Source organism: Sesamum indicum, linkage group LG7 (assembly GCF_000512975.1).
Source record: "Sesamum indicum cultivar Zhongzhi No. 13 linkage group LG7, S_indicum_v1.0, whole genome shotgun sequence".
Lineage (NCBI taxonomy): Eukaryota > Viridiplantae > Streptophyta > Magnoliopsida > Lamiales > Pedaliaceae > Sesamum > Sesamum indicum.
In genome coordinates, this window is record NC_026151.1 from 3,841,659 (window position 1) to 3,864,311 (window position 22,653).

Genomic DNA, 22,653 nt, shown 5'->3' on the forward strand with positions numbered 1-22,653 from the left:
GTGAGTACAGATAGTGTAAGATTAACGGGCACTGTGAAATTCGAGGTATTCGATAAAGAAGACCTCATAATCTCCGGGGTTTTAGAAATGTCAAGTACCAATGGTTGTGTCGGGGAATCATGTAGTGTGGGCAGGAGGTGGAGCATGAATTGTGAATCCGTAATTAATTCCAGCACGGGATTTCTGAAAGGAAAACAAATAACCGGGTCAGAGTCCTCATCCCCTACAATTGAAGTTTATGTAGCAGGATGCTTCTCGGGAACTCCGATCATATTAACCAAGACATTGCAACTTAGTCACCGGAAGAAGCACAGAAGGGGTAAGCTAGATTCGATTCCAGAATATGATGCTTCTGAAACGGATGAAGACGTTGCAGCTGGGGGTGATCTACAGGTAATACATAATATATGCTGTTGTTTTTTTTTACATTTGCTTCATGTAGCAAATGATATTGTTAGAACCGACTTCCGCTGCACTCTCTGCATTAGTCTCAGATTTTATCTACATGTTGAACAAAATAAGGTTGCTGGTTCGAATAAATGCTGGTTTATAAGAGATTGTTGTCAGTTTTAGTGGTTATCCAAATAAGTCCAGTTTCCGGCTCCATGGAACAAATTATCAGCATCAGACTCACTCAGGGTAGTCTCATCGTCCCACCGTGGTTGACGGCCTTTCCCTCCGTTGAAACATGTTCCATGCAACGATAAGAGCATTACTGTGTGAATCCTAGGCTAGCAGTAGAATCTTATCCTAGGCATGTCAATGTTGACGCCTCACGTTCTTTAGTACTGGTTCCTTGATTCATCTCTTAGGACTCAGACATCTAAACATGATTTTCAGCCTCTCAAATATGGTTGGCATTATAACTTTTCTCGCTCTGCATGTGCTTCGAGATCATGTATTTGTGTACACATCTAAAGAGTTGCTTTTCACTTTCTTCAGGTTGCTGAATACAGATATTATAAACCAGAGAACGAAAAAGACTATGACAATCTATACTGGGGACGAACAGAATATATGGACGGTGAAGATGGTGAGCTCTCGTGGTTCAACGCTGGGGTCAGAGTCGGTCTTGGGATTGGCCTCGGGGTCTGCCTTGGGGTCGGAGTTGGAGTCGGCTTGCTGGTCCGTACTTACCAGAAGACCGCCCGGACATTTAAAAGACGGCTTTTCTAGTCGGTAATCCCATCGTCTTCTTCTCATTCCAATTTAGATACAGACATTCATCAGTACACAGCATTCTTTAGGTGCAATTTTCTGTGTGTGTGTTTCTGAAAGAAAAGAAAGGAGACAGCTTTTTTCTTTATTCTGGGAGAGTTTTGATAGATTGAGGTTGTTTGCAGGAGAGTGTGTGATTGAAAATAGTTGTATTATGTGCAAATATGTTTTTGACTGCAATCCTCTGTACATAACATGTTTCTATCTCTTTATAGATGTCTGAGTGTTTCACACATGAATTGCTGATGCTTTCTTTGATTTATAGTATTTAGGGATAATTGCATTTACGCCCCTGACCTTTGGTTCGTTTGTATAAATCACCATTGTCGTTTGGATAATTACTCGTACACCGTCCAAAAATATCGGCAATATTTACACAAACCACCCCTATTTTTTGAAAATTACACATACACCTCCTCGTTACACAAACTAACCCTATCTTTTTGTTGTCAAAAGTGTTTTTTATAATTATACAAAAGGTAGAAGTAGTTTATGTAAACAGACCATAAGTCGTGGAATGTAAATGTAAATATTAAGGTTAGACCTTTAGAGTGATTATTATTGTTGACAAAATGTGGATTGTATCCAACACTGTAGCAAACTATAATATCCGAAAATATATCAAATGATAATTTTGAAATTATTATTAAAAATACATATTACCGACAATTATTTTGATCTTGTTACTGTATAGTTACTAGTTGTAAGAATTATGTTTTTGTAATTCTTGTTAATAGCAATTTTTATAAAATAAAAATTATTATTAAAATTGTGAAATTCATTACTATAACAAAATAAAGGTTCTTGTAGCTGAATATATATATATATATATATATAATACAATATTAGAATTATCACTTACTCTTTTTGTTGCTAAATTTATTGTTTTTTGGGTGTGTGGGTGTGTGTGTAAAACGTCCCTAACCATATTTATTTTTCCACAGATATCCATCTTTTTGGAGTAATCAATTTTTTAGTATTTTTTATTCATGGGCGTATAAAGTTCAATTGTAAATTAAATTGTAATTTAAAAAATTGAAATGTATCAATGTGCATCGATTTATCTGTTGATATCAAAATTTTGAAATACATAATCAATTAAAAGTTGAAAATAAATTAGCTAATAATTAGAGTCCAAATTAAATTACATATCAAATTTAGCTTTGCATGTGTTGAAGATGACAACTGCACATAAGTTCCCATAACAAATTTGGGTCTTATGCATTTTGATGAATCGATCCAAGTCGGATACAAATTTGAGCCGAAACATGTTTGGTGCAACGCTTCAGTTGGTGGATCCATGCTAAGTACGGGGCTCAAGCCTTATAAAAATATAAGTCTAAACTACTTAAATTCTACACACTTCTTATGATGTGAAACACAAGACTCTGTGACGTAGCGCTGCAACCACAAAGGCCTTGGCACGGTAACTATATTTCAAGATGACAAGTAGTTTGCTCAAAAAAACTGAAGAATATTATGCATTCACATCTAAAGATACGCTTTAAGCCCTTGGAGATAAAAATCAAGAGCTTACCTTTACTACATAAATTGTGACATTTGTGTGCTTTAGGATTTGAATTATGTTGTAATTACTAGATTACTCCTAAATAGCAATTATATGCAGAAATTATTGGTTAATTCATGTTTATTGCTAATATAGTATAAATACTCCATAATTTTATTGGATGAGCAACTGAAGAAAAAAGAATTAATTGGATAATTTTTAACTTGTGGAAGAACATAACGTATTTATAACTGAGCAATAAAAATAACAGACGGACACATGCATTTCTGATATTTAAACTCAAACCAGCAATGAGAGTGAGTTTTAGAAACTTGAATTTGATGAAAAATAGCTTGTAAATAGAAACATGTAATAGAAATATCTCTCATAGTGAAAAAATAAATTAATTTAAAATGAGATGTGTCTTCTTAAGTTTCAAATACAACTTTAAGAGGAAATTGGAGGGAATTAAAATTAATAAATATACACATACACTTGGCACTTATTGAAACAAAATAAATAATTTTATCTTTTTATTTTTTAGATTAAATTTTATTTAATTTGCAAGAATTGAATTTTGAATTTTTCCAACAGAAAATGAAAGAAAAATGAGTGTAATAATGTCAACCATCTTACTTGTTGAAAGAATTATGTGCAAAAATATTGCATCAATATGCATTTAATTATTGCAAAGATTCCTATAAATATTGAGTATCAAATGTCATATATCATTGTTAAATTTTATATTTACATATCTATACTTTTTAATAGCAATTTTCAAAATTGTTATTCATAGACTTCAAGAGGCTTTTTTATCCTAAAAGTGAATTGCCGTAATAATGTGGACAATTATTACTTTAAAAAGAAAGGTGTTTTGTCCACACCTCAACTCTAAATTCACTCCGCTATTTTCTTCTTATTACTTTCCTAACACGATTTTACTATTTCAGCCTCGGCCAACAGAATTATCAACTAGACAAAAACAACAGTGCTATAATCCAATAACAAGTGCTCAGGTAACTCTTCAAAATTCATACAAAATATCTTAAAACAGAATTTTAAAAAATAAATATAAAGCCTAAAAATGAAATATTATGAAATCTTGGACTCCGTGTCTCAATAAAGCAAAAGCTTACAATTTATTCTTCAAGTCTTAATAGACAATTCGTCCAATGTTTGATTATAATAATATAAATATTACTAGAACCCTATAACTTCTACGTATAATCATACATAAATTTATAAGATGTTTTAAACAGATTGTGCCAGTGGCCCCCGACCCCACACTTAATTAAATTCACAAGAAAGACGGCTCACTGCAGCAACGACTGAGCCTAAGGATACGTTTAGGCAAAGAACAGGGGTCATCCATAACTTTAGATTTAAAGCTTGAAAAATAATAATCCACTAACATAATTCTCAACTTGCCCCATGATTACAAAGTATGTATGATAAAATAATTAATTTTAAAAAAAGTTAATAACAAGAACAATCATAGTCAGAACCACATGGACATGTTTGAGACATGAAGCACCTTCTTAACACTCCTTGCTTTAGTGGGTACAACCTCCAAACCAAGACCTCAAAACTCGAACTTGCAAGCAGGCAATGGCTTGGTTAAAATGTCTACAACTTGGTCCTTTGTTTGGCAGTAGTCAGAACCACATCCCCATGTTTCTATCTTCCCTTAGAAAGAATAACTTGATGATAAAAAATTAAGTCTCCCCCATGAAACACGCAATTATGACCGATGGCAATAGCAGCTTGGTTGTCAACAAGAATCTTCCCACGCAACATTCCCTGCAAAACTTCCTCCTCGCTGGTGTGCTAGGGGTGGCAGGTACTGCAGATCAGCGCATAAACATTCCCTGCAAGACTCCGTCCTGGCTGGTGGGCTTGCGATAGCGGGTAAAAGAGTCATCCTACTGTAGATCAGCAGGTGCTTACTCGCTAATCCCTTGCTCATTTGGTGTTTCGTTCTTCCCCTGGAAGGGGAGTTGCCCTATTCCACTGCCTTGAGAGCCTCGTAGGGTTGCCAGGACATTGATTGTCCAAGCAGCTCTGGAGGATGGAAAACTTCATTAGTGGTACTTAAATTCCCTTCGACTTCTTGTCCAGGTGGAATGGTAGAACTAACAAGAAAACAGGAAATGCATCTTAACCCTCTCGACAAGCCAATGTTTCATTCATCAAGACCCATTTGCATAATGCTCAGCCGCATAACTTACGTCCATCACTTAATCTATCTTCCCCCACACCTTATAAATTCGACTTAAACTAAACATGCATTCCGCACCAGGAGTTCAGCGCACACAGCCCAAATAAAAGGGAACAAGGATAGTGGGATCCAGGTGGAGTCGAACCACCATCCTCTCAATGCATATCGCAATTGAGCGCTCTACCCTATTTTGAGCTCATGGACCCATCAGTCAAACCCAAAACAAGTGACCCGCATGCATATCCAAGTATTCAATATATAAAATAAGATAGAATACCGATTAAAAATGTATATTGAACAATGATAACCAATCCAACAGAACCCAGACGCGAACAATCAAAGCAGCATCTTCAACAGATGATTCCGTTTAAACTTATGCAGTACCCTCCTATAAAATGTTTCAACCTTGCACAAAACCTGCAGACTTGGGACTTCAAAGAATGTACCTCTCACAGAAACCACACTTAACCAGCAAATGGCAAAAAAACCCAATCCATGTAAAAGAGCATCGAACCCCACCCAACTAGCATTGCAGAGTCGAAGCAGTTCCATGCCATACTCCATCTGTACATTTACCAAAAACCCAAAGAGAGAAACTGGCTTTCATCATCAAGAAACAATATATAGAAACATTACAGTCATGAGTAATTCAAATCAGACCTCAACAGTTCACATCAAAACCATAAATTAAAAACAATGCTGAAGGAAAATTGCATCTATTTTCCTGATGGGCTTACTGTACAACCATCAAAAAGGCCAACAAGACCTATGAGGAATTGGTAATCTCTGAATCGAACAGGCACACAAAATGAGGCGAGATCTGTGCAGTTGGAAGACAGTGAAACAAAACGGGCGATCCTCGCAAAACTTCTGAACTGCAACTGTATTCAAACAAATTCGCATGGATAAGATACCACCAGTGGACACCAGCAACAGTATGAGTACTCCGGAACTCTCAATCCGATCAGGACCAGCAGCCAAGAAGTTCAAGCAACAAGCACCACGCAAGAATCAGCAGCACCATGACCAGGTATTGCCATAATATGAGTTGCAAAGCCTCCACAAGTACAAGACCCAACCTGCTTTTTTCCTGAGCATATTGACTACCCTTGAACAAATAAGCACTCCAGTCTCACCACAACCAAATTGCACCTTATTACAGACAGAACACCTCTGCCCAAACTACATCGTACAGTAAGACCGACTCTCATTGCTCTATAGTTAAAAGCAGAATAAATTAGACAAGGTACAGAGTCTAGAACTAATAAGCTCAGGATCTACCCAACAGAATCAAATAATTGACATGTAACATAATCAATACTGTTGGTTGACATGCAGTAGTAAACCCCATAAAATAAGATTGGTTAGGATGATAATTGATATTATCAAAGATTGTTAGGATGCAATGTTTTGAGAATTATGTAATCAAGGCGTGTACGTTGCCAAATAGTAATTTAAATATGTTATATCATAGTATTCAGTTCAATATTGTAGTCCGTTAACGGCTCAGGGATTCAAGTTACAGGCAGCAATGTTAATGTTCTTATTTCAAGGCTGTTCAATTTCAACAAATAGTAAAATTAGAACAGTAGCCAAACTAATATAAAGTAACAAGCATCACTTTTTCCCTTTGGTGCAATTTAATTTCTAAATTAGACCACCATAAATAAGTAGTACCAATTTTTACCTTCAATAGTTTTGTATCCAACATAAAATATCACGGGCATCAATTTAACCTCCTGTGCAGTTGGTAGTTCCTTATCAAACTATCACAAAATAACTGAGCATCAATTATACCTTAATTGCAGTTGGTAGTTTCTGCATCAAACTAAAATAAAATAATGAGTACCAATTTTTTACCTCTAGTGCAGTTGATAGTTTTGGAGTCGAAAGTTACGGTTGAACAATCCTTGTATATGCTTGCTCATTGACTTTCCTCAAAAGTGACTTGGCATGTTTTGGTCTCAAATGGGTTAAGTATTTGCTTAGACGCCACAACCCATTCAAGACCAAATATGTTGGTAGGGTTCTGAATATGGAGCTGGATGTGAAGTCAGGCATGGAGCATAGGACAACAAACCCAGAAAGGAAAAGGAAAAACAAGAAAAGGACACCACACACAGAGGGGAGAGCCGGGCAAATCCCCGTACCATCTCCCCTCAAAAAAAAAAGATAAAATTTTATTACGTAGGGACCTGCCATGCGAGCGCACCCAACATGGCAAAGGTCGTTTAGACAACCACATCAATCTCCCCACATCGTCTCTCCTCTCCACTTTTTCAAAAAGAGAACTCATTCTCTCTTTTTTTACATGACTCCTCACCATTTATTTTTCTATGTACCCCAGCATGCAAGAGAATTATGCAGTAAGAGGATTAAATAACAACAAAATCTCTTTAAACTAATTAAACCATTAGAACCTTGTAACCAATATAAGCGATGCCTGCGACTGATTCTTCAGAAGTTCGCAATCGGAAAAGCAGGCAGGATTAGATGTACGAAACTCAGGTCACCGAACAATCGCCTTAAGCTAAACCGCAACGGGTATCTACACCAAGTCTGGACCTAAGATGACCACACCAAAAGGACAGACATTCAATCAGCATATGAACACGTAAATTCAAAAACAACAGAAAAACCATAAACAAATAAACTAAATAATAAGATCTCCCTTACCTCAAGCGCCTCCAAGATGATTCAGTTGAAAAAGGAGTCACCCCCCTGGACGTAAGAGACCAAGAGTCAACCCACAGATCGCATCTACAGATCGCATCAACACATTGAACCAAACAAATAAATACTCAAACGTAAACCGACCATAAGATCAGCCAAAAAAACCGTACATAATACATAAAGATCCACCAATTACCTGCTGCACCGATAATTGAATACTGTGATAACTCTACCCAAACCTCATCGATCGCAAGCCACATCCTCCTCCCACCGCAAACAAACTTCAGCCACACGGTAGATTAAACGGCTGAAAATCAGCTGAACGGTGAGATAAACGGCCAAACATCAGCTCGGGTACGAAGTACCTAAAAGCCATAACCAAAACGAAGATCACCTAGCGATCTACAAGAATTTCAAGGCGAAATTGATAAAGGAGGTGTAGAAAAACGTAGATCTGAGGAATAAGGTAGCTGCCAATTGGCCTGGCGGCGACTCCAATGGAATGAGATGAACGTGAGATAGAGGAGTGGTGGGGACTATTTATTGAGCGGTTGATATGATCTAACGGCTGAAAATAAGTGGTGGGGAAGATATTCTACGGTTGGATGCGCGTGAATGATGTTTGACTAATAGAGAAACGTACGCAAGGTAGGGCGGTTTAATCGGACGGCTGTGGTGGGATCTTTGTGTGGGAAGTGTTCCAGATAAGGTTTTTCGAGGGAGACGGGAATGAAGGACAGCTGTACAACGTGTTTCAGCATGCTTGGCAATATTTTTCGTAATTTACATTTCAGCCTGTCTTTGGTAAAATTGAGATCTAGTCCTTAAAAGTGACGTATTTACTTAATTGTCCTTCCAATACAAATTTTCCACATTAATACGAGGAAATAAATTTGGTTTTGTTGGATATTGAGTTGGGTTTGTAAACCCTTAACCTAATATGAACATAAAATTTGAAATCTCGTAACTGAATGTCAGAATAAGAATTTCTTTCGATAAAAATCTTATCTGAAATAAAGTTTTTGTAGTCCTTTAAATATATATTGAGATATGGACTTCAATTTGGATATGATCGAATACCTATAAATACAATACATAATTGCGATAAAAAATACACAGAAACACAAGTGTGATAGAAATGAGTTGATTACAACGCTTTTCCAAGACATATTCTTTCCAAATTGTTTCTCTCTCAATATAAATCTCTACGTTTTTTCTTAGAAAATCATAATAGACTTTTCGGATTTGAAGTATGTAAATGAGTAGCTTACTTTAGTAGTAGACCACCAAGGAGAGCAAGTATTTTTGTGGTTTTCGCAATATCTGGAGCAAGATCCAACGTAAAAATGTTCGTAGGGTGATTTTCAAGACAAGAGAAAGACGACCTATTCCTAATCTAATATGGGCATAGGTTTGTAGACGAAATTTTTCTTAGTAATGTAATTAAACATATGATAAAAGTACAATAATAATAATAATTGATATGATACGTAAAAAATACTAAGTCAAAAATAAATATAATAATTATAATTAAGCTCTAACCCTTATAAGGTACAAAATTACTTAATTCTCCCCCTAATACATTTGTTTGAGAATTGATAAACCAGCATGGTTGGCACGTTTATTTCCGATACATTGGAACTTTTAGAAAATTATAAATTCTTATTAAAAAATTATATATGTCATCTTTTTCTGTTTAGTTTTAATAGTTTATCCTTCAAGAAATAAGGTTAATTGTAGAAAAATAAAAATAAAAAAAAAGGTAGAAATATAAGATATTCTATTTTTCATAAAAACAAAATATACTGCGACTGTACGTCCCTATTTTACGATATTGTTCATAGCTTATGATTTTGTTGAGTAAATCGAGATATGTTTTATTTTTGTTTGCAATATTACAATATTTATTTCTTTTTGTGATCAATGTGGTTCTTCAATCGTGTCAAAAAAGTAATATTGTGTTTTTTTTTTGTCCTATAAAATATGGGGTGTTTCACTTTTAGTTCTGTACTTTACGGGGTTAATATATTTGCTCCAACGTAATAAGAAAATGTTGCACATGTGATCCCCAAATCAAATATACATTAATTTTTATCTCTATTTTATCTGTAAAACGTAACGAAACAACAATAAAAGAAACTGAAAAGAATGTTGTTGAAAATCACGTGTATATTTGTCCAAAAAAAATTGGATCTATCCAGTTTAATCCGTTGGATCTTGGGTTCACGACTAGAAGGATATTGGAACCAAAAATTTTTATCAGGTCGGATCGTGAATAAACTCGTCAAATCCAATTGTCATCCCTAAATAAGACCGTATGGCACCGACATGCTCCTCACAAATTTAGAGTCCAAAATTCCAATGAGAATAATATCTTGTGTCAACTAATATAACTTTCTCTTGGAACATATATAGGATCGTTGATAACTACATCCATGCATGTATGTGTATCTCCCAATAATAAAGATGACGTATGTTTTATAGGGGTAAAAATCATTCACTGTCTAAATAGGATACCTGAGTTATTGGATAATTAGGCGCATGAATTATAGATAAAACTAAGTATAATGACTAATAAGCGGATAAAAATTAGAATGGATACAGTGCAGTGGGAAAATAGTATTTGAAAAATGGAATTAGATTTTTAGTCTTATCGGATAGGGGTTCAATACTTTTGGTATCAGATTTATGGGATTTTCGAATCAGTCCTAAACTGGAAAAGATAATGACATATCTAGTCATATACTATACGCGATTTTCAAGATGATCTCAAATTTGAAAAAATCCAGCACATTTAATCCCATAAATCCAATAAAACAGAAGACTAACATGTTGAGTTTCCTCAATTTTATACCCATGATCACCAGCTACTAACACCACCAATCTTAAACATAATATATATAACCATTACCTTACTGCTAACTTCGTCGTTAATGCAGAAATATAAAAGAGACGTAGACTACATAATTTAATGGGTTAAATATATTTTGCACCCCTAAATTATGAATAAAATGTATTTATACCCCTGAATTATAGAACATAACAAAATGACCCCTCATGATACACACTATTTTTTTATGATGAAAATGCCCTTACTATTTACACTCTTAAAATGTCGCTATTACAATCATTCTCATAAATATAATCTGAATTATCATAAATTTTTTATTTAAAATAAACATTACTCAAAATTTATAATTTTTATACTACAGGATCTGTATAAACTCCATAAATTTACAATTCTTATATTTTCTACACATTTGGTAAAGAGTTTACATAATTTTTGCTTGTGTTGTTATATATATTGAACTTTTTTTAAAAATAAATTGTCAACACAAATTCAAAATATTATATCGAACATATATATACTGTAAAATATTTAAATCTATAATATAATTAATATATAATATTCTATAGTTTTTTAAGTAATGATATGATATATTTTATTATGTGACATGTAATTGAATAAAAATTTATAAATTATACAACATACTTTTTCTATAATATTATATGCATTATGCATTGATACATATTTACATATACTTTTTAACACAATTTATTTACTTTGTAAAATATAATTGTATATATTGAGCTTATAAATATTTTTTGTGTTTCATTATCTATAAAAAATTATAAATTATAAATATTATTTTTAAATAAAATGTGAGTAAAATTTTAAATCACTAAAAATAGTTTGGGGGAGATGTTTCAATAAAACACATTTTAGAAAGTAGAATAAAAAAGTATAGGGGTAAGTGAGAATGGCATTTTTATTTTATCAATGCCAAATTATTTTGTCGGGGTATTTTTGTTACCTTTCATACTTTAAAAATATAAAAATAAGACAAAACACATAGTTCAACGATGCAAAGTGTATTTAATCCTAATTTAATCGATATTAAAATGTATAATCACTAACAAAACCAAATGGCAAACATACGCAAACTTGTTCTTTGCTTGAAGTCAAATCAGTTAAGTTCTTTTTTTCTTCTGAAGTCAAACACCTGAGGATGTGTAGATATAAGGGTAGTTTAGTTATGAAAAATTTGTTTGACTTGTAATAAGTTATTAACAAGCCGAGCAAGGCATATTTGTGATTTTCATAATATTTGGAGCAAGATTGAACGTGCGGAGTTATTAAAAATGTTGGTAAGGTGATTTCAAATCAACAAGAAAGACGATGTGTTCGTGATTCAAAAGCATGAGCTTGCAGACGAAGCTGATCCGTATGCGTGGATCGACATGCTTCCACTTTTTAAGGTTAATTCGATTCATAATTATGTGCCTATGTGATTTTATATCTGTGTGCAAATAATCATTTATTATATGCGAGATCAATTTATGAAATAATTATATAAATTATCTATTATTATTCTTCAATATTTAATACTAACAAATAGTGAATTTTAACTAACGAAGGAACCTATGGAAGCAAATTTTAAAAGTATTAGACGTAATTTTTTAGAACAATAGAAAATTATGTATAATTATACCAAAACTTAGAAGATGGAAGGTGTAATTATCCCACGTATGAATTCTTGGTCCAATTACAGCAGAATTTATGAAGACGAAAGCTTTAAGTAGAAGGCCAAACAAAAAGCTGAAGAGGTGTGAGGGCATTGCTTGGAGTGGAATAAAAGCAATTATTCCCAGTTTCCACTTTGGGGATGGAGTATGCGCAATTCCCCCATACCGTTCACGTCAACCCTAATCTCCATTGCCCTTTTCCCCACACCCTGCCTGCCCCCATGCTACCAAACACTGACACAACCTTCCCACCTAAGTTTTCCAGGTACAATATTTTCCGTCCCCCTCTCCGGCCGATTATTGGAGAATCTCTTACAAACCTGTTTGGATTTCCAGTTGCGAGTTTCCGAACAGGAAGTTGGAGCAACATATATGGCGACGAAATCGGATTTTGCGGAGAAGCTGCTGCGCGATCTTCGCCTGAGGAAGGAGAGGATGGCTGCGACTGAAAATTCAAGCCAAGTCATGTTTGGAGGTAAGAATTTCTGGCTGATCATTATGTTTAATCTGTTGTTTCTCCCTGCAATATCGGTTCAAGTTCGAGGGCGGAGAGTTCCTTTTTCTGTTTGGCAACGCGTAACTGCGAACTGCATTGCGTGTGTGTTCGTCGCAGTAACATCGTGAGTGATTCCGCTTGAAACTATAGCTCATTTGCCAGGTGATCATATGTTATAGGATTTAAGAGGGTGTTTGGCAAGCGGCAAGCCTGTTTAAAAGGTGTTAATGAGATGTTCATAAGAATTAAAATTGTAAAATTAGTCCTATAGTTTAAAAGCATTTTATATTTGACTTCACATTTTATAAAATTTTAAAATTAGCCCCTATTTCACAAATAGAGTCCAAAAAATTGCAAAACGGAAAAAACCCTTTTCTTCAATGTATTTGGTCTCTTTTTGCAACTTATAAAGCGTGGAGTCAAGTATGAAATGACTCTAAATTATAGAACTAATTTTGCAATTTTATCTTTATAAGATGTCATACTGTAATTTAAAGATAGTTTCAGAGTGTTTGGATAAAATAAAATTAAAAAATTTGTAAGAAATAAATAATGATAAATTTATAATTAATTCGAATGAGTTTGTTAATATTTTGAAAAAAAAAATTAAAACTTGTTATTTTTTCCAAAAGAAATTTATAAGTTTCAAATATCTTATTTTTAAAGTATTATTTTTAAGTTTGTTTTCATGGATTATTCCAATCAAGCGCCATTCTCCATTCGCAACGGAAACATATTTTTCATAATTAATAGTAAATTATAGGGGTAGAAAAAATATATATTTATACCTAGGTAAAATACACTTTATCTCCCTGAATTATACGTCATGTAATAATTATCTCATAAACTAAAAAATATAATACTTACCCCCTATAATTAAATTTTTAGATAATATTCCCTTACATTAGATATATATTTAGTTCAAAGAATTTTTTTTATAGTAATTTTGCATTTTAAGTTTGATTAATTTTTTTTTTAATTGAAAATAATATCTATATAATTAGTGAATTAGATAGTTCGATTTTTTTTTACAAACTCAAAATTAATTAATAAATAAGTACAATAAATACACAAAAAAATTTCATCAAAATATTTTATTAGTTTAGTAATAAAAATTAAGTTATTAATATTTATTCTTTTACATAAAATTGAATAATTACATATCCCTTTTTTTAACATATTTTCTTTAAAAATTATGATAAATTATATTTATTCATTTTTTTTCTAAAATTGTTTAACTTTTAGCTAAACATATATATATTTATCAATTTCTTTTAAGAAGCATATATGAGTTGTTGGTTATATTATATCTGTTGTGTATCTACTATATATATATACACTCCACTTTTAACTTATTAAAAAATAAATTTGGTGATGATTTAGTGTGCAATATACTAAAATATATTAAAAATAATATAATTGTTCAAGACATGAGGGGCATTTTTGTCCAATCAAGAGGATAAGTGTTACATTTGTTAGTTTAAGGGGGTAAATATTATTTGACGAATAGTTCAGGGAGATAAAGTATATTTTATCCATTTATATCCAACTAAAGCTAATTTTATTTCAAGATTCTGGGCATTTCTTTTTCTTAATTTAGATGGTGCTGAGGTTCTTTTTTCTTCTCTTTTTTTCTTTTTTTATTTTTTGGGGTAATTGCACTCTCATATCTTGAGATTTGGTGTAATTACACGTAAATCATCTGTGTTTGGGAAAATTATATCTAGCACCTATTAGTTTGCTTTCATCTAAGTCATAACGTTTGTCAAAATTCATTGAATTTGTTGATATTAAAATAAATAAATAAAAATTGATATTTACCCTCGATTGACTTATTATTGACTTGTTGCAGCTCAAATATTTTTTTTGGAATAAAATATCCTTATAACAGTGAAAGTATATCTCATACCTGCATTAAAGCGAGAAGACGTATGAGGGTAATTGGTTTTAAAAAAAATTTTGACCTGTAATAAGTCAATCGATGGTAAATATAATTTTTTTGTCAATATCAGCAAATTCGATGAACGTTGCATAATGGAGGGACTTATTTGTTAGATGGGAGTAAATTTCATGAGTGTCAAATGTAATTTTCCAAATCACAAAAACTTTAAATATAATTATCCCTTTTTCTTTTGGAGAATTATACTGAGCCAAACATTTATTTCTATAATTTAATTCGTCCTCTCTTGCTTTAAAAAATTCACATACTTCCAACTTACTTCCAAGGACAAGCATCTTGGATAAAATAAAATCATGCTATAAAAGGGTCAAAACAACGACCTATTTTAAAAAAAAAAAATAGGATATTGTGTTTTTTTTTCCCTATAAGAGTGTTTTTGAATTTATAGATTTGGATTTGAAGAAAGAATTTAAATAAGAAATTTCAAATAATTTTGTTTGAAAGGAATTTGAAATCCATTCATATTCATTAAAACTTAGTTCAAAATTTAAAATAGAAGGAGTTGAAATCATTTACATGTAGAATTATCCAAATATATTCCATAAAGATTAGGTCTAATTACATAAACATTTTCAATTCTTTACAAAATTACAAATTCATTTATTGTGCAAGTGACCAATTGTGGAGCAAGTATAATATACTTGATATGCGATTGGTTACTTTTCCTGAACCGTATATCAATTACACGACAAGTATATTATATTTTTCATATAATTTGTTCAGTTCCGGACAAACTCGATTTGGATTAAATTTCCCTCGAGGGGTTTACTTAGTTCATGTTTCTCCCAGAAAATAGAAGCCCTGTTGGAAGCAGCAGATCATTGAACACTGAAGGATCTTCAAATCAAATCATTCTCCAGGAAAGAGGAAACCTCTCAAGCCAAGTCAGAGATCTTTCAATGGCCATAGCTTTTGCCTTAGACAACACTGCAAAAATCAGCACCCCTAGCAGCAATCCACTGCTCAACTTCTTCAATAGACTGGACTGCAGGAAGATGGACATATCAAACTCTGGTAAACACAGTCCTCCAACAATTCCCAGTGTCTCTCACATCGATAATTTAACTGAAATCTCAAAGGCAGTACTAAGAGCTTGCTCCAGAGGTCTTAACATCAACATAAACTCGATCGAAGTCGGGCAAGAACTGCTGAAAGGCGCCGTTGATCTGGAAGAGTCCCTCAGGATGCTTGTAAACTTGGAGGAAGCATCAGAGTGTATGAATGGGGCTCGGAGGAGAAGTCGTTTAACGTTGCTTAATGGGGACGACGCTGGACGAGATGACACACATAAAAGGATGAACCAGATGCAACTGGATCGACCAAGATTCTCGTTTGATAAGCCCTCCAAGAACTCACATCTTGTTGCTCAGAAGAATAAGATGACAAAGGAGCAAGAATCGACTGCTAGCTGTGACCTAGATTTTGATGGTCCACAAGTGAGAAATAGCTCAAGTTCCACACAGGAGAAGGGAAGAATTTCAAATGTGATAGCTAAACTCATGGGACTTGAGGAACTTCCTCAGAAGGAAAGCATGAAGAAAGATTTGAGCTCTAGGGAGAATGAAAGGAAGGTTTCAAGCAAAACTAGGAAGTTTGCTGAATTTGCTAGTGAACGTAGCAACGGTTTACTCCTCAATATGGATCATAAGTCGATCAGAAGGCAGAATTCAACACCAGTCAGGGATCTTACGTCCGACATAAAAGCAGAAAAGAGGCAAGAAATTGATGACAGCTTTAAAATGGTAATGGTTAAAAGAAACATAGCAGGTGCAACGGATACAGTATCAGCCCCAAAGACAGCAACCAGCACGATGAAGAAGCTGCAAAAAGACTCTATTTCACAAAATAAAGTTACTGGATTTCAAATTTGCCCTGGTGGTGAGAAGAGTCCACCTTTTGTAGAGGATAGAGAAAGGAAAATGGCAGAGACAAGGTTAAATAATGAGCCGCAGCAGAAGGCTCAGCAGATTGAGTATAATGTAAGTGCAAACTGCCTGGAAAAGAGGAATGGAAACAAGGACCTCAAGCAAACGGCAAAGGGTAAACGTACAGCTCAAGTGGAAGTGCTAAAAAAACGTGAACATTCTGAAGACAAGAATCGGGCAGGGCCAAAAGGGCAGCAGATTCAGAAAGAAAGTTTGATGACCAAGAAACCTAGAGGGCGTTACATGGAGTCCATGGTTTCAGCAAAATTCAATCTTGGAAGTGCTGACAATCTGGTCAAGAAGCAAAACAAAGATAAAACAACATATGAAAATGGGACATTGATGAAACCCATTGAAAAAGTTGGCGTGACAGATCCACCAAATCTTGATGCCAGTAAAGGAAACTTTAGGAAAGAAGATCAAAATCAGATTCCATCTCTGAGGGAACCACAGAATGAGAATGAAAAGGCAACTGATAGCAACTTGTTACCGACACCAGATAAGTGTATTGATGTTTTAGCCAAAAAGAAGGAGGCTGCTTACAAGGAAATTCAGAAAAGTGAGAATCTTCGCAAGATGGATGTGCCGATGACTAGAAGAAGTAGAACAGTAAATGACTTGAAGATATCATCGAAGCAGTCAGCTACCATGCTACAGGAATTGAAACAACAGATGCATAAGAAGAAGAACAGCACCAAAGGAAGGGAGCTGGAAAGTGACAACCAGGAGAACAGAGGAGAAGTAGGCATAATTGTAACTGATGCATCTGAAGAGGTAAGAGAACTAACAAAGCAGCCGGAAAAAGTACAGAATGATGCTGAACCCACTACTTTGTTAAACAATTCTGTCGGAGACGAATGCCAAACAGAGAACATACAGGACATCCTAGTTCCAAATGACAAAGTAAGTTCACTAAGCAATTTGCATGGCCAAAATTTAAAGTTTCATGCATCCAAAAGGCTTACGCTGCGTTCTCTTGGTTTTTGTGCAGTGCTGTGACAGAGATTCAAACTCCGCGAAAGTTTCCAGTGATCTCCAGAAAGTAGTAGAGCCTTATGCTTCCAAAAATGAAAAACATCTCAAACAATATGATCAACACAATGGTAAGTACATAATCCCATTAGTCTATTTTCCTAAGGAACCATTGCTTCCTTCATCAATAATAAGAAAGAAATAGCATGTTTCTTTATCTCTCAATTGCTACATCTAGTTAACAATCTCCATCCTCCCAAGTTTCTTCGTGGACGTAATAAAGAGCCATCTATAGAGCACCATCAAGCAAAAAACATGTGCAATTGTTTTGACTAGTTGGCACTCATTCACAAGATAACTGACCGTCTTTTCAGTAAAAGATCTGATTAGTCTTTTCAGAGTAAAGCAATTTTAAGGCATGTAATGTATTCCATATTCTTGGATGTTGCAGAAGGCCGTAAAGCAAGCATGGCATCACACAAGCTTTCCAAACCTGATGTGCATAAGCAGTTACCTGAATCAGGGAGACAAGAACAGCTGATGGAGCCTGAAAAGGAGCTCAAGAACATTGTAATAAAGGATCAGCACCTGACGGAGCCCGAAAAGGAGCTCAAGGTGATTGTAGTAGAGAATCACTACCTGACAAGGCCCGAAAAGGAGCCCAAGGAGATTGCACTAAGAAATAAGCACCTGACAGAGCCCGAAAAGCAGCCTAAGGAGATCGTAATAGGCAATCAGCACCTGACAGAGCCCGAAAGGGAACTCAAGGAGATTGTAATAAAGAATCATTATCTGACAGAGCCAGAAAAGGAGCCCAAGGAGATCGTAACAAAAAACCAGCAACTCACAGAACCCGAAAAGGAACTCAAGGAGATAGTACTAAAGAATCATCTATTCCTTAACACAGCAGAAGCCCTTTTCAAGCTCAACATACCAGTCAGCTTTCTTCATGCTGGTGATCAAAACCAAGAGGTTGGAGACAAGAAACTCATATTGGACTGCGGATACGAAATAATGAAAAGAAAAGCACGAAAAAACGAACTGACACTTCATCCCTACAATATTACCACCTTAAGTTGTTCCAAGTTAAGGTCCTTAGATGATCTGGTCAAGAAACTCTGCAAAGACTTTGAAATGCTTAAGCTTTATGGTGGCAGTTGGGACGATGAAGTCGATATTGCAAGCTACTTATACAAGATGATCGAGAAAGACATACATGGGAAGGATCCGGATTTAAACTGCATGTGGGATCTTGAGTGGAATGACATGATGTCAATGTTCTGTGAGAAGGAAGATGTTGTAAGAGATGTGGAGAAGCACGTACTCAATGTTTTGCTCGACGAGATGACTAATGAACTTTTACATGTAAATTTTTTGGTGTAATTTTTGTTTTGGAACTGGTTTTGTAGATCATGTGTAGATTCAAGAGGGACTCTCAAATCCAATGTTGAGGTTTTGCAATGAGTAATTAAGTTTAAGTCTAAGATTTTTGCTGCATCTTTACTTTGCGAGTGTAGCATAGTTTGTTGCTTAAGGGAGATACTGGAAATTGATCTTGGTTTTTGTTTGCATATGGATAGTAATAATAATAGATAATTATTGTTTTTCACATTATTTACAAGGCAAAGTACACAACTTTCCCTCAAATTTGACATAATAATAAATATTATTTCATTATTTTGAAAAATTACAAATACCTTTCTAATTTTTAATGTCCGTCTAATAATTAGCCCAATCTGTAGGTTGCTGTTATATTTCTTTCCAGTTTTTGTGGTAAACTAATTAAAATACACTTGTGGACTATAAATTTAACTTTATTTATTATTTAAAATATTTTTTACGGATTAATTGAACAAAATTTTTACAATTCTTAAAATTTTTCCAACCACCTCGTCTGATTCTATTTTTTATAAAATAAATTATACAACAAGCGCAAAGTAGATAATTTCAAACTTTTATCCAGGAATCATATAATTTTATCAAATATCAAGAGGAGTATTAATAATTTTTCAAATAACAAGGAGTTTTCATAATCATACTAAATTTCAAGGAGTTCACTGAAATTTGCTGTTATTAACAAGAGTATCTTAGAAAAAGCAACAAGCCGTCTTAGCTCAGCCGGTGGAGCGCATGGCTTTTAACCATGTGGTCGTGGGTTCGATTCCCACAGACGGCGTTTTTTTTTTTTTTTTTTTATAAATATATATATATATATATATGTATATATTTCTCTTGCAAGTATTTGATTTCTCTTTCCAATTATTTCAAGTGAATTTTTAAGGGATAATTACACTTCATCCCCATAGCTTTGATGCTATTACACGTAGATGTTTTATAGTTTGAAAATTACATCTAGCATTCTAAAGTTTTTTTTTCATCTGACAAATTAGTCCCTTCATTAGACAAAATTTCGGATTTGCTGATATTAACAAAAAAATATATTTATCCCGATTAATTTATTACAGGTCAAATAAATTATATTATGACCAAATTACCCTCACACATCTTCACAAGATAATGCATGTGTGGAAGTAATCATTATAAGGGTAGTTTAGTCGGAAAATAAATTATTTGACCTGCAATAAGTTAATCGAATATGAACATCAACATCCATTCAGTTTTTTTATTAATATCAGCAAATTCAGTGAATTGACTAACAGATACTTATGTGTTAGATGGAAGTAAATCTCAAGGGTGTTAGATGTAATTTTTTTTAAATGATAGGAGATTTATGTATAATTACACCAAATCTCATAGGAAAGAAATGGAATCATCCCAATTTTTAATTGTATATTAAAATTATTTCCCCTATTTGTAAAAAATAATTAAAAATTGATTAAAAGTCATTAATTATTTTATTTTAATATTTATTCACAAACAACGAGCGCCCGATTGCTCTACTTTAAATACTCTCTCTCTCTCAAACTAATCATCGTGACATGCAATACTTCACATAAATAAATATGACACAAGTTTTCAAAACAAAAATTATTATATGATTAATATGAGTGAGAGTAGAAAATAAATATAATAATATATTGATAATTAAAATGACATAAATTATCTGTGAGTATAAGTAGTTATTTTGGTACAAATATTTAAAAGTAGAATCGTTATTTTAAATTCTAAAATTTAGTATTACAATGTCACAAAATCATCAGTTTTGAGCTAAAGTGATTTTTTTATACTAGTTCTTGTGACACGCCGTCTATACGTGCACATAATAGATAATGTTTCATATTTTAAAATTATTATAAATGAGAATGAAATGCATAAACCAACATATCATATTTAAAAAAAAAAAAAAAAGCAACCTAAAGGTATCAATACAATAAAAAAATTAGCACGGTGATGTCAAAAACCATCATTTTTGTGAGAGGAAAATGTTTTATATATATATATATATATATTAGTATATAATTTTAGAATTTTCGTAAAGATTTTTCGATTATTGTGATGCTACTGAACTTGTGCACGCGTCAGTATACATTCATAGAATACAATACATATTCGAAACCAATAATTGGTGAAAAGGTAATTGCACGTGAAAAATCAAAAGTGGGCACTCTTTTATTCTTAGATTTAGATGAAAGCATACATTATTATACCATTTTATGCAACAACTGCCCCTTTTTCCATCATTCATTAAATTGACATATCTTTATCTTCTTTTTCAATAAAGTAAATTATGTTATTTCTTAATAGGTAAGTATCAATTATTGAGGTGAAAAAGGTTCAATTGCTCCCTTTAAACAATGTGCAATTATGAGGTAGAAATTAAATTCAGATCATTATCTGACCAGTGGTTAATGATATCATTGCATGTATTTTCAAATGGGGCTACTTTCTCTAAGATTTGAAATAATTACGAATACTCCCTCATTGTTTGAAAAATTACAAATACTCTCCTCATGTTTGATGAAACTACGTAATACTTGAATGTAGGTACGAAACTGTCAACTATGCTCTTACTGTATTTTTTTCTTTTTTAAATAAAAAAATCGAACGGGGTGGGTGGAAAAAATTGAAAAATTGTAGAAAAAATTATCCATTTAGTCGATAAAAGAATTTAAAAATAAATAAAAACAAAAAAGTGACTCCCGTCGCTTCAACACAACTACACCAGTTCTTTTATTGTATCGATAATACTTTAAGTTGATTTTCTTTTGTTTGTTTGTTTCTTGTTTTTAAACGTGATTTATTTGTTTGTATATTTTAAAACATGAAATATTAAATATAATATGCACTAGGGATGACGTGCCGCAATAATTAGTTAATGTATATATATGTATGTATATGTAAAAGATGATATTTTTCACTTATTTTTTATTTTATCAATAATACTCCTAAAATAATTTTATTTTCTTTATTTATATCTTTCTTTTTTTTCTATAAAATGTAGTAAATTAATTTATATATATTTTCTTTATTATAATATATTTTAAAGTGTGAAACATGTACCACTACAATTAAAATATATATATTAAAAGAAAGCTATCACCATAAGCAACAAAATTCAGATTCTTGATTTAGATCAAATATCAATTGATCCGGAAAAATAATTGATTAACATAGTTTATTATCTATTAAAAAGATATTATCTGGATTAACAACATTAATTTGATTAATTTTTGTGAATTAAAAAGATATATTTTTTTAAAATTATATCTAATACTTTTGATATTTATTTTTATTTAACAAATAAATACATCTATTTGTCAAAATCATCGAATTCATTAATATTAGTAAAAAAATCAAATAAAAATTCGTATTCACCCCTAATTAAATTGTTACTCACTTATTGCAGGTCAAAATATTTTTTTTAATCAAAATAACCTTGTTAGGATGAATATATACGTCATTACATGCATTATGGTATAAACATGTATAAGGATAATTTGATCAGGAAATATTTATTTGAGTTGCAATATGTTATTAATAAATTATTCGAAGGTAAGTGTAGGTATTTATTTATTTATTTTTGTTAATATTAATAAATTTTAACTAATAAAAAATTTATGTAATAAATAAATAAATACTAAATATAATTTCACAACCTGTAGGGTGTTTTGTTCTATAATTGGAAATTATATAGAATCAAGCAAACCCGACTATCCGGATTGCGGAATCAGAAAGTCGGGTATGCCCCGACAGAAC

The 22,653-nt window shown here is 32.9% G+C and overlaps 2 protein-coding genes, 1 long non-coding RNA gene and 1 other non-coding gene across 8 annotated transcripts in view; 3 read left to right on the forward strand and 1 right to left on the reverse strand.

The window, feature by feature from the left end:
• LOC105166146 (uncharacterized protein At1g01500) overlaps nt 1-1,457 on the forward strand; it is a gene marked incomplete in the record, with an annotated part of 3,084 nt that extends 1,627 nt beyond the window's left edge. Inside the window, 2 exon segments of the mRNA XM_020695432.1 lie at nt 1-393; nt 943-1,457. Coding sequence (XP_020551091.1) covers nt 1-393; nt 943-1,176 — 627 coding nt within the window.
• LOC105166148 lies at nt 4,198-8,136 on the reverse strand. Of its 4 annotated transcripts, none has more exons than XR_002287455.1 (4): nt 7,813-8,136; nt 7,620-7,703; nt 5,390-7,508; nt 4,198-4,786 (listed from the first exon to the last, which is right to left on the reverse strand). It is a non-coding gene; the product is annotated as an uncharacterized LOC105166148 (long non-coding RNA). The 4 variants fall into 4 exon arrangements; XR_002287457.1 differs by lacking the exon at nt 4,198-4,786 and having other exon boundaries at nt 5,150-5,507; nt 6,631-7,508; XR_002287456.1 differs by lacking the exon at nt 4,198-4,786 and having other exon boundaries at nt 5,530-6,158; nt 6,631-7,508.
• On the forward strand, nt 12,241-19,025 carry LOC105166149 (titin homolog). 2 transcript variants are annotated; one of them, XM_011085391.2, is made up of 5 exons: nt 12,241-12,408; nt 12,480-12,618; nt 15,389-17,427; nt 17,516-17,627; nt 17,948-19,025. In XM_011085391.2, exons 2-5 carry the CDS (start codon nt 12,516-12,518, stop codon nt 18,877-18,879), a joined length of 3,186 nt encoding a protein of 1,061 aa, XP_011083693.1. In that variant the 5' UTR covers nt 12,241-12,408; nt 12,480-12,515; the 3' UTR covers nt 18,880-19,025. The 2 variants fall into 2 exon arrangements, with proteins under 2 accessions (XP_011083693.1, XP_020550979.1); XM_020695320.1 differs by having other exon boundaries at nt 12,241-12,618.
• TRNAK-UUU lies at nt 19,600-19,672 on the forward strand. Its single transcript has one exon. It is a non-coding gene; the product is annotated as a tRNA-Lys (tRNA).

Excerpts from the sequence above, each read along its gene's own strand:
- LOC105166149 (XM_020695320.1), top strand. The coding sequence starts at position 12,291 with ATGCGCAATTCCCCCATACCGTTCACGTCAACCCTAATCTCCATTGCC. Across the intron at positions 12,619-15,388 it reads AAGCCAAGTCATGTTTGGAG|AAAATAGAAGCCCTGTTGGA; the intron begins GTAAGAATTTCT and ends TGTTTCTCCCAG. Across the intron at positions 17,428-17,515 it reads TCCTAGTTCCAAATGACAAA|TGCTGTGACAGAGATTCAAA; the intron begins GTAAGTTCACTA and ends GTTTTTGTGCAG.